At 29.1% G+C, this 11,732-nt stretch overlaps 2 protein-coding genes across 6 annotated transcripts in view; one reads left to right on the forward strand and one right to left on the reverse strand.

Moving 5' to 3' along the window:
• Positions 1-5,388, forward strand: part of LOC105447904 (claspin-like) — an 8,376-nt gene extending 2,988 nt beyond the window's left edge. The window contains exons 3-7 of the mRNA XM_011686202.1: positions 914-3,948; positions 4,152-4,306; positions 4,385-4,603; positions 4,734-4,934; positions 5,068-5,388. Of these exons, the coding sequence (XP_011684504.1) occupies positions 914-3,948; positions 4,152-4,306; positions 4,385-4,603; positions 4,734-4,934; positions 5,068-5,127 (3,670 nt within the window). The 3' untranslated portion in view covers positions 5,128-5,388. The remainder of the gene's footprint in view (positions 1-913; positions 3,949-4,151; positions 4,307-4,384; positions 4,604-4,733; positions 4,935-5,067) is intronic.
• Positions 4,959-11,732, reverse strand: part of LOC105447886 (ETS-related transcription factor Elf-5-like) — a 19,207-nt gene continuing 12,433 nt past the window's right edge. For 4 of the 5 annotated variants that reach the window (XM_011686184.1, XM_011686174.1, XM_011686153.1 and 1 more), the window contains 5 exons: positions 10,432-10,686; positions 7,579-7,638; positions 7,428-7,511; positions 6,803-6,998; positions 5,389-5,791 (listed from right to left, as the gene is read on the reverse strand). In XM_011686184.1, coding sequence (XP_011684486.1) covers positions 5,680-5,791; positions 6,803-6,998; positions 7,428-7,511; positions 7,579-7,638; positions 10,432-10,686 — 707 coding nt within the window. In that variant the 3' untranslated portion in view covers positions 5,389-5,679. Of the gene's footprint in view, positions 5,069-5,388; positions 5,792-6,802; positions 6,999-7,427; positions 7,512-7,578; positions 7,639-10,431; positions 10,687-11,732 lie in introns of those variants that run through there. The other variant, XM_011686163.1, reaches the window with a different exon arrangement.

An 11,732-nucleotide genomic window follows, 5' to 3' on the forward strand; every position in this document is an offset into this window, starting at 1 on the left:
TAGAGATTTCAAGCTTTCATTTGAAGAAAAGTTCATCATTTTACGATGATTTTTCGCGGAGTTACCGTTAACCAAAGTTGAATACTATATTGCATGATGTTCATATTTTGTCCAACCCCTGTATATATATATGTATATATAATAAAAAGATTATAAATAATATATATTATATATGTACATGTATATATATATATATGTATATATATATATATACACAATGCGATCCATAAGTTCCCAGACTGATTTTTTTGTAGCCTTCCCATTGACGTCATTTATCGAACGACTTTTTAACTATGTCGTGTGAATCCTTTTGAACAGCTGTGTTGAGTGGCATCATTTTAGTTGTTGAAGAGTGCGGACGTCTAATATAACCTGGTATTGTGTATGTGTATCAGACTCGAGAGATGGACAAGAAGGAGGAACAGCGGGTATAGCAATTAAATTTTGTACGCTTTCTGAATCAGTAATTCAAATGTCTTTGCCGTGAAAATTTATATAATAATATAAAGATCAGCTTTGCAGCAAAATTTAATTGCTACCCGCTGTTTCTCCTTCTCGTCCATCTCCCGAGTTTGACACATACACAATACCAGGTTATATTAGACGTCCGCACTCTTCAACTGCGGCTAAAATGATGCCACTTAACACGGCTGTTCGAATGGGTTCACACTACATAGTTCAACAGTCGTTCAATAAATGGCATCAATGGAAAGACTGCAAAAAAATCAGTCCGGGAACTTATGGACCGCACACATAAGTGTGTACACACACACACACACACACGCACACGCACACGCCACGCACACGCACACGCACACACACACCACCACCTATAATATAAAATACTATATATATTTTACAAAATAATTTTTAAAATATAAAATAAACCATGTTTACATTTGATTTTAAACAGCCGGGTACTTGCAGAAAAGGAAAAAGAAGCAGAACTTTTTTATAAATCTTCAGATTCGGAAGATGATGTACAACAATCTATGTTTTTGGTTAACAAAGATATAAAAAAATCTTTCAATACAAATGAAAGAGAGACGCCTTTAGTAGATATCCATAATATATTTCAAAATCCTGAAAGGATTGAAACATTCACTCAAGATTCTGAAGATAACAAAAAAGAGATTGTACAAAAAGATACATCCAGATGTCAAAAATTACTTGAAAAATATTTTTGCGAAATAGATCGTCAAACTGTAGAGTTATCCTCTTTAACAGATCATGACAGTAATCCCGACGTACAACAGATAACAACAAATGAATATAATCAAAGTCTTCCAAAGCTTAATTTACCAAGGAAATTGTTTGGCCCACATTTTGAAAATGGATCAAATGACAGCTCTAAAATAAATCTCGATGAACAGGAAGCGACAAAAGGAATAGTTGAAACTATTGTTACCTCTTTGAATAAGAAGAAATGCATTAATGATGAAAGAAAATCAAAAATTACTATGACAGAAAATCAAATATCAAAAGTACATCAAGATGATTTTGAAGTAATTAATGAAAGAGATAAAAATCTCGTTACAGAAACAATGAAAATGACAGAAACACTTTCTAATAGCATAAATAGTAAGGAAGTAACTGAAATATTTCAAAGTGATAAGGATGTATCAGATAATGTTATATGTTCCAATTCTAATGATTGCATTAAAATACAGGATAGAAATAATAAAGAAAAAGATGAATATTCTGCAATAAATCATATAGAATCATCATCTCTTGTAACTAATGATACTCAATCAAAAATTCAAGATAATCCTTCAATAGATGAATGTAAAACGTTTGAAGGCCACATACAAGGCTTACCTCTTCCAAAATTTGCAGACGAGACTTTGGCAAATAGAAAAAAGTTATCAGCATTAGTATCCAATTCGAAAATTACATTAAGAGGATCGCCAGGTATGATTATTGATCTAACAGACAATGAAAAATTAAACGTAAAAGGTGTAAATACCTTATTAGACAGATTCTTCTATAAACATGTTGACACAAAAAAACAGAATGATAATAAATCTAAAGTAACTGTAGTACACTTACAAAATACGCAGAAAGGTCTTCTTCCAATTAAAGAAGTACTCCCGTATAAGGTGCCTATTAACATTGATAATTCTGAATTGAATAAGCCTGGAGCCAAATTAATGCGTTTAAAGGAAGATCTAAAATTACAAATGACTTTAAAGCGAAACAAAGAATGGAAACAGAAAGAAATAGAGTTGCAAACGCAGGAGGAAGAAGAATGGAATGAAAAGGAAGAAAGTGATTATGATTTAGATGAACAAGAAGAGGAAGAATTGTATCTTGAATTGAGTGGCAGCGAAGAAAGCGAACCCGAAGAGAATGACGTTTGCATTAAGGATAAAAAGAGAAGTAAATACCAATTTGCAGATGACGAAGCTGAAGTTACTGACAATGAAGATTCAAGTACAGAAGAAACATGCAATGAGAGTGATACGGATCATGTAAAACATAATAAACAATCCACAAGTTTTAAATATAGAAAAGGATACGTGGACGTTGATGTAGATAAGATTGAAACTGATCAAGAAGAAGACGATGAAGAAGAAGAAAAAGATGAAAATGAAGAAAGTTTAGAAAAAAAGGAGAATGGAAATGAATCTGATTTTGAAGATGATGACAATGTTGATGTTTGTAAAAGCTTTAAAATTGCCAAAAACAAAAATAATAGCAAAACAAGACAATTAATGGAAGAGTTTCAAGACGATTCAAACATTACAGATCTGAGTTATTTACGAAATGATAATAGTCAATTAAATATGGCGACAAACGTAGATGCATCCAAAACGCATTGTGAAGGTAATGATTGGATAAGTGAAAACGAAAGCAATATGCCTGCTTATCAACATGTAGAAATTGCTACAAGAAGCCAGATATGTAAAACACCTTTGACAAAAACAAGTATGCTTGATTTGGTTTCTCCTATAACGCAATTAAGCGTATTGAATACTACTTTAGCCTCCAATAAAAATAATTCATTGCGAAAAAGTGAATATTTAGTTGATAAACATGAGTTTCTTTCTATGGAAAATACACAGAATGACGAATCTTCTGAATATGTATGTAACATTAGAAGTAAGTCTATTTTAAAAAAGAAACTGTTCGATGATATTGGAGAAACTATTGATGATGAATATCTTATGCGATTGTGTTCGGGTAAATTTGAATCTACACAGAAAACTGATCTGGATTTATCTTCGCCATTCAATACCATTGAATCGCAATTACGTTCAAGCGAATCCGAATTAGGTTCTGAAAATTCTAACATTAAATCAATTGATGTTAAACAATCAAAAAATACAAAAATAAATAATAAAATGCTTGAAGATATAAAATTGCCTTTAGATGAAGATTCCAATAATTCAAGTCATGCAAGTGAAGTAAATAAAGTTAATAAAATGGATTCGGAATTAAAATCAAGAGTTATTTCCTCAGACGATGAGGATGATGATACGTATCTAAAACCCAAAAAACGCTTAACCAAGAGATTAAATTTTTCCGATTCGGAAGAGGAGAAGTCTCAATTTTCTGACGAAGAAAACGATAATATGGATAATGAAGAAGCAGAGGTACAATATGTTGATTATGACTCCGAGGAAAATGAAGTGACGGTCGTACCGGAAAAGGATATAAAAAAAGTTGCAGCTAGTTTTTTGGAAGAGGAAGCAGAGTTAAGTGAAAGCGATTGGGATTCTGCTGACGAAGATGAGAAAGACTTGGATAAATTAGAATTTGAAGAAGCTGATGATGAACACATAGACGAACACGAAATGAAAAATCAATTAGAAAAGATCCATATGAAACAAATACTTGATGAAGATAAAAGGGAAGTTAAATTGCTTAAAGAGTTATTATTTGAAGATGGCGATTTACATACCGATGGAATGGGACGGGAGCGTAAATTTAAATGGAGAAATATAGGTATGAGAATATACACTATTTTTTCCATTTATTGAATGTAATTATTGTAATTTTTTAATGACAAATGATTGATTAGTAACAAGTACTAAGATATAGATATGATATAATTTATAGATATGATTTAAATTTTCAAAATGCAATATTAGATATAATGCTCTAATATGTGTGTATTATTTTATAACATTGTAATTCTTTTTTATTAGATAAATTAGGAAATATTGAAATGCCACAAATACCTGATGAAAACGCTGATGGCTGGGTGGATGTGCAAGAAGATGAAGAAGAAGCAAAGTGGAGTAAACTCAAACATGAAAGAGACAAATTTCTTGAGGAAAGAATGAAAGAGGAGAAGAAAGAGGTACAAAATTATTATATGTAACAATGATCATGACATTTAAAGAATATGTTTATTTAGATGTATCTTATATATTCACAGAAATGTTTAAATAATGAAATTGAGGATGAGTTATGCGATAGTCAAATCTTTAAATTCGGACTGAAAGCAGTTAGGAAAATTAAAGATAACGAATCAGAAAGACAGGATACTTCTCTTGACAAAGTAGATCCTTCTGAGAATTTGGAACCAATTATGCCACGAAATATAGTGGATCTCTTAAATGGGCCAAATATTGGAAAGAAATCTCAGATGATATATGTAAGATAATTTGCTAATTAATATTTATTAAGATATGATATACATATATGTATTATATTTCATAAGCAATTGAATAAATAAATGAATGAATAATTTGTTTGCGCTTGTTATATATAATTGTATTTTACAGAATGTTATAAAAAAACGTTCTCTTTTAACACGAGGAGAAGAGTCATTAGCGAAGATAGCTTCATTGGCAAAACAAGGTGATTCTGCTTCTCATGCAATAAATACAAGAAATTTTGTCTTCCCACATATCGATCAAACTACAAATAATACATTTAAAAAAGAAAGTGAATCAACTGCAGAAAATTTAAATTCGCAAATTAAGGTATATAATTTAATTTTATTTATTCAAATTATATAAAATTTATTTGTTATTGCATATATGTTTTTTCATTTATCTAATTTCTATATATTTCCATTAAAAGAAATACGTACATTTTAATACTTCCTTTTTACAGTCTGGAAAAAGAAAAATGATGTCAAATATGTTATCGACATCGAAAAAAAGGCGAAAATAAAACTGTTCTTAGAAGAAAATTATTTTATTTACATAATATGTAAAGACTGTCGTTTTTACAAATAACATTTAATATAAACTTGATATTTGTAAATGAAATGATAATGAACTTATTTTTGTTAAGCTACTCCTAAAAGTTTGTTAGAAAATGTTTACTTAAGAATGTTAATAATGACAGTTAAATGCCTTCTTATGTATAAATAGTAAATATATACAAACGACAATTCATCCAATAGAGAAAGAATGATTTCTTTATGAAAAATAAAATTATGACGTTCCTTATTTATTTTTACAAAAAGATCCTCGCAATTTCACTTTTAAAATCACTTAACATAGTATTTATGCCAAAGATACAGAAACCAAGACAAGGAAAAAAAATTTTTTTTAAGATTTATTGTATTATATTGTATCTTTGGCTATGAAAAACAGCTACATTTGACGATACTCAAAATACAACATGATTTCGACAAATATACGAAATATTTGATTTTACAATTTGTTGGCTTTGCACTCACTTAGTTATATTACAAACTTGTATTTTTTTGACATCGTCTTAATGTCGGAAATTCGGGTTATCCGTTTGCCATCCTTTTGCATTTGGTCCAAACTGATATACCAATCTGCGACCAAGTACTGGTAGAAATATTTTGCTCTTGTAATAGTACCTAAAAAGTATTATTTTGTGAATAACTAATAATATATTTAATCTTTAAACCACTACGTCCAAAAAATCACACTAACCACAATGTCGGTCTGACAGACCGCTATCAGAGAGATTCTCTCTGTCGCTATTATGCTCCCACTAAATTTTATAAGTTAATTATAATAAAAAAATATGTTTTCTGAATATTTGTTGATGGGGAAAAGGAAAAATATGTTTTAATGTGAGGGTTAACAAAAAAATCTCATATACAAAAGAAATAACATATATTTAAATGGTGACACACATACTTTACAAATTGTTAACTTAAATTTAAAGTTGAATAAAAAATATTTTAATAATTGTCTTAAAATTGAATAGTTGACTAGCGAAAACAAAAGTGTAATTTATTATTAATGTTATTAATGTTATTAGAGTTATTTATTATATAATCTCTCTTATATTATCAACTATATTTAAAGGAACTGTTTGAACTTTTAAATATTGTTGGTATACCAATTAAACAGTGCACATCTTTCGCGAATACTAAACAAATCGATGTCTCGAATTTTATGCGCATTTATATGCAGTTTTATGTTTTAATTTATAATGGCATAATGTGCATGTTACAAAAATTATAATAGCATTAAAAAGCCATTTTTAGTCTTTTAGCCTCAAAATATAACAGCACACCAGTAAATAAGAGTTAATATGTGTAAATAAGACGTAGATTAAGAAATATATACATTCTCAATATTGCGAAAAAGTAATGCAAATCATAACATCGGTCTGAGAGACCCCTACAATTTTTCAAACATTTTACATTTTACACGTTTTCAGTGAATGATAATGAGACTACCATAGCGTTCCGTATGGACAGATGGCATATAAAGTCATAAAGCTACTATGAGTTTAGAGTGTCTCTTGTGAATGTTAAGAAAATTATTGACAAGTGAAGCTTCAATAGCGGTCTGTGAGACCGATATATATATTTAAATTTCTCAGCATATTAAGAAAATTTATTATTTATTATTACCTCATAGCTCGACTAAGTTTTTCATAAGTCATTTTTGTATTTCCTTTCCGTGAACCCCATCGTTTTGCCACTTCATCGCTTTTTACGAAGCGAAATTTGGCTTGTGAATAGTCTTCCCAACATATTAAACTTGGACATGTTTCTCTGTTACGTAGTAAATCTCTAATAAATTCCCACAATTTTCCTTGACTGGCGGCTATAAATGCAATTAAATCGTATAATTCAATGAATACATTTACTATTACATATGTTTTTCTTAAAATATTTTGCAATTATACAGGGCGTCCGGTATTAACCGTATCAAATCTCGTGGGCTGGTAGAGCAGATTAAACTGAACAGAAAAGTCTTCTATCATTTTGCAAAATTCGCAATCGTTAACGAGATATTAATTTTTGAAAATTGGCAAATAAACGCGTATCCATCCGGCCCACCGTCTGAAAACCAGCGGTGGGGCGGTCGTGCCGGCCGTATCTCGCCGCGTTGCTAGGCGTGTGGGAATATAATGCGTGGATAGAGGCGAATTTTGCAAAATGATAGAGGACTTTTCTATTCAGTTTAATCTGCTCTACCAGCCCACGAGATTTGATACGGTTATTACCGGACACCCTGTATAAAAATATTTACGATTTTTCTTCGTCTTTAATATCCTTGGTCTGCCAGGCAACCTCTTAGTCGCTGCTATTTCGATGCTATTATCTGATTCCGCATCTGAAAAAAGCAAAAAAATTGTAAAAGAGATAATGGAACAATCATCTAAAATCTTTAAATAATTTACCGGATATATTGCGCGCGTACTCATCCTGCGATAGCGGCTGAATGGTATCAAATGCTGGCACTATATAAAAGATTAATAGGTTTTATGAGTTTGTATTTATTAACAAAGAATGATTCTTCGGAAATTTAAAAATTTATGAAACTGCAGGCAATATATAGGATATCCTGATGTAATAAACTATATTTTTTATTGCTCAAATTTATCATGAAAGAATAAAATCAATGTCTAGAAGTTGGCACATTTTTTGTTTTATTGTTAACTAACAAAATAAAATTCTTTCAAATCCTACATATTAATAGTTTCATAATATTTAAAATTTTCGAATTTTTTTTAGGATTACTAGTTGTTAATAAATAAATAATGCGATGGAAAATAATTACAACTTTTTTGAAAAATTTCATAAATCAAGAAAATTTTTAGACAAATTATGTAAGTGTTTTAAAAAATACTTTTGTATATTGTTTATATCTCTCTACTGCATGTTTATATAATGTTTATACATTTATTTATTTATTTATATTTATACATTTATGTATAAATATAAATAAATATTATATATTACATTCATAAATTTTATATATTACATTCATATGATTTTAAATAAGTAAATAAAGTTAAGTAAAACATGTATTAGTAATATTAGTCTATTCTAAAATATAAAAAAAACTATATGATGAAAATATAAGAATATTGAGAAAATATTTCTCTTACTTTCGTTTATATATTTTTTATAATTTTTTAAACAATTGGTAGGTTTTTTAATCAATAAATATCATTAAAAGAAATATTTCTTTATAAAATTTTGTTCTATTTTTTTGTTGGTAAATAATAAAACAAAAATTTTAATGGCTAATTTTTAAGAGTCGATTTTGTTCCTTCAAAGTGCATTTAAAAAACAAAAAAAGAAGATTATTACTGGACATCTTCTATATATTGCCAAAATTTTAATTTTTTTCCGAATTGGGGAAATCTTTCCTTATAAATTTTGCTAGCTATCATTGCAGATCAAAATATTGAGTATAAAATTTGAAATTAAATTCTGGAATTAAAATTACAGGATAAAGTTGATTATACTTTGATGAAATTTTTTTAGAATCTTTAACATAGTTATATATAAATTTTATAATTTTTTAGAAAATTTCTCAAATTTTTTATACGAATCAGAAAATGCTAAGAAAGTCCATTTCTAAAATTCTTTATATATACAGAGTGGCCTACGTAAAGTGTTACAAGCTAATAACTCTAAAAATATTTGTTGTATCAAAACTTTGTTAATGAGGCAGTTTCGTGTATTAGAGGAGTCTTTCTAACTACGTAAATAAAAATCTTCCTCCCCTCCTCTTGAAGGAAATGGGGAATAACTTCCAAATTTCAAATGGAACCTCTTATAAAATGTTACATATTTGGATTCTACGAAGAGAAAAAATAAGTAAACTTTATTTGAAACATTTCTTTAAAAAATGCTTCTATCAAAAGTTATGAGCATTTAAACTTTAAAGTAGAATGCATTCAAATTAATAATAGCATAAATTAAATAATAAATTTTAAAGTTTTTCTGTTTTTTAAATTTATTAAATGTTCAGATTGTTGTCCATTTATATTTAAATATTTATTAATTCTTTCTACAAAATTTTGTCTTATTCTAAACTGTCTAAACATTTCTGGGGTCACACTAAGTGCAAGCTTCACATGTTCTTTGTTTTAACTATTCGTCGTCGTAAGTATTTGAAACGTGACTTCTTTTTTATATAGACGAAAGAAGATTTAAAACGAAGAATATGTGAAGCTTGCGCTAGTATCACCCCAGAAAATTTTGTTTAGAGTAAAACAAAATTTTGTAGAAAAAATTAATAAATGTTTAAATGTAAATGGACAACAGTTCGAATATTTAATAAATCTAAAAAACAGAAAAACTTTGAAATTTGTTATTTAATTTATGCTTTTATTAATAATTTGAATGCACTCTACTTTAAAGTTTAAATACTTATAACTTTTAATAGAAGCATTTTCCAAAGAAATGTTTCAAATAAAGTTTACTTATTTTTTCTCATAGAATCAAAATACGTAACATTTTATTGGCGATTCCATTTGAAATTTTGAAGTTATTCTCTGGTCCTTTCAAGAGAGGGACGGAGAAAGGCTTTTGTTTACATAGTTAGAAAGGTTTCTCTAATATATGAAACTTCTTCATGAACTTTTTGATATGACGAATATTCTTAGAGTTATTAGCTTGTAACATTTTACGTAGGCCATCTTGTATATGGAAATTCTGAAATATTTTTCTCATTCAATAATTTTCGAAGAAAACTTAAAATCTAAAAAAGTTTAAGATATTGTTTTAGGAATCTCCATAAAAAATTTAAATATAAAAAATTCTTAAAAATATAAAAATTTTTTTTCGAATATTTCAAAGAATGACTGCGTTTGCTTTGGTGCTTACAGCGCTCATAGCACTTCCTTGTTGTTTATCAAATAGAATACATTCAAATTAGAGTAGAGTGCATTCAAATTAATAATAAAAGCATAAATTAAATAACAAATTTCAAAGTTTTTCTGTTTTTTAAATTTATTAAGTCCATGGCATATAGAAAGACGTAAGTAGTAAGTAAATTGGCCAATCACAGTAGAGAACATAAGATTATTGCCTTACGTTTTTTACTGTGATTGGCCGATTTGCTCACTGCTTACATCTTTTTTCTATGTGCCATGGGCTTTAATAAACATGGACATATAATGTTCATAAGCGCTATAAGCGTCAAACTGAATGTATCCATTATGTCATTAATTGAGTTCAAAATTGTTGGTCGTTCTCTATATCTGTAAACATATTATGTTAGCAACGTGTATACGTACAAAGATTCGATATACGTTGCGAATGGAGAAGATTGTATAATCGCTCCCCATACACAGGATCATGATTTATAAAATCTTCCCGTGTAAAAGTAACAATTTCTTTCCCGGACACGGCGAGACTGTGCTGAATGCAGCTGTAAGGTTGACCGATATACGCCGCAGCTGACATAAGCCAATTTATTGTTTCCTCTTGACACCAGCTTCTGATAGGTTTGTCGGACCATCCGGTGCCGTCAATCTCCTCATTTTCGTCACCTATCGAAACAACATTAAGGATCAGATCTGCAAATTCGCGCTGTTGGCACGTTAAAACTGCATAAACATATTTCGAATGCAAAACGTTGTTTTAGATCGATCGAACGATTAAATGCTAAAGTCAGTGCGGTTTCCCATAAATCGATGCAACACGTCAATGTTAAACAGTCCCGGGAAATCCCCACCAACGACTATCGTTACGTCGGCAATCACAGACTGGTAGCAAATAGCAGACTTGAACCTCTGTAAGTCTAATCGCACCGTAGGCAAAGCAAGAAAATTAAAAGGTAACAAATCTTCTAAAATTAAGTAATTTTTTTTCTTAATAATGTTTGATTTTGTTCACGTGCGACAAAAAAAACGCGAAAATACATTCAAGATACTTCTTTCTTACGGTGACAAATACGAGTATTATTATTATTAATAGATATTAGTATTAATATTGCAAGTATTGGAATTGGTATTGATATTATTTTAGTATTTTTTAAACATATTTTATCTATCACACATATTTAACATATTTTATCATGAAACGCTTTATCTCGAAATGCAATAACAAAATATGTAAAATATATTACTCCAAAAAATTATGGCATAGAAAAATTTTGGCCAACTTTGGCTCACGATAACTCCACGAAAAATAATAATGATGAAAAATCAAATTCATGTAGAATCATGAATTTTTTTTAAATTAAAGCTTGGAATCTTTACTTTAAGATACTTTGTATCAATTTTAACGCACTCGTATTACTGTAAACTCTTAAATCTGAGAGCATGTTTGCCATACTACTGAAAATTGTAAAGTTTGACGTATGGAAAGCACGGATTTGCTAAAATTTATCTTGGGGATGCCATTATAGTGACATAAAGCTCGAATCTTTCTCTTTAATTAAAACAAAAGCAAGTTGTTATGATTTTTCTCCGCAAAATTATAGTTTTAAAGTAACTCTTATACTTTCTCATGTATGATCAATATTATCCGATGTGCACTACAGGAAGTTTATCGATTGGATTTTGCATATTGTGTGTGTGTGTGTGTGGGTGAG

The sequence above is a fragment of the Wasmannia auropunctata genome, unplaced genomic scaffold (genome assembly GCF_000956235.1).
Source record: "Wasmannia auropunctata unplaced genomic scaffold, wasmannia.A_1.0 LD336116.1, whole genome shotgun sequence".
Lineage (NCBI taxonomy): Eukaryota > Metazoa > Arthropoda > Insecta > Hymenoptera > Formicidae > Wasmannia > Wasmannia auropunctata.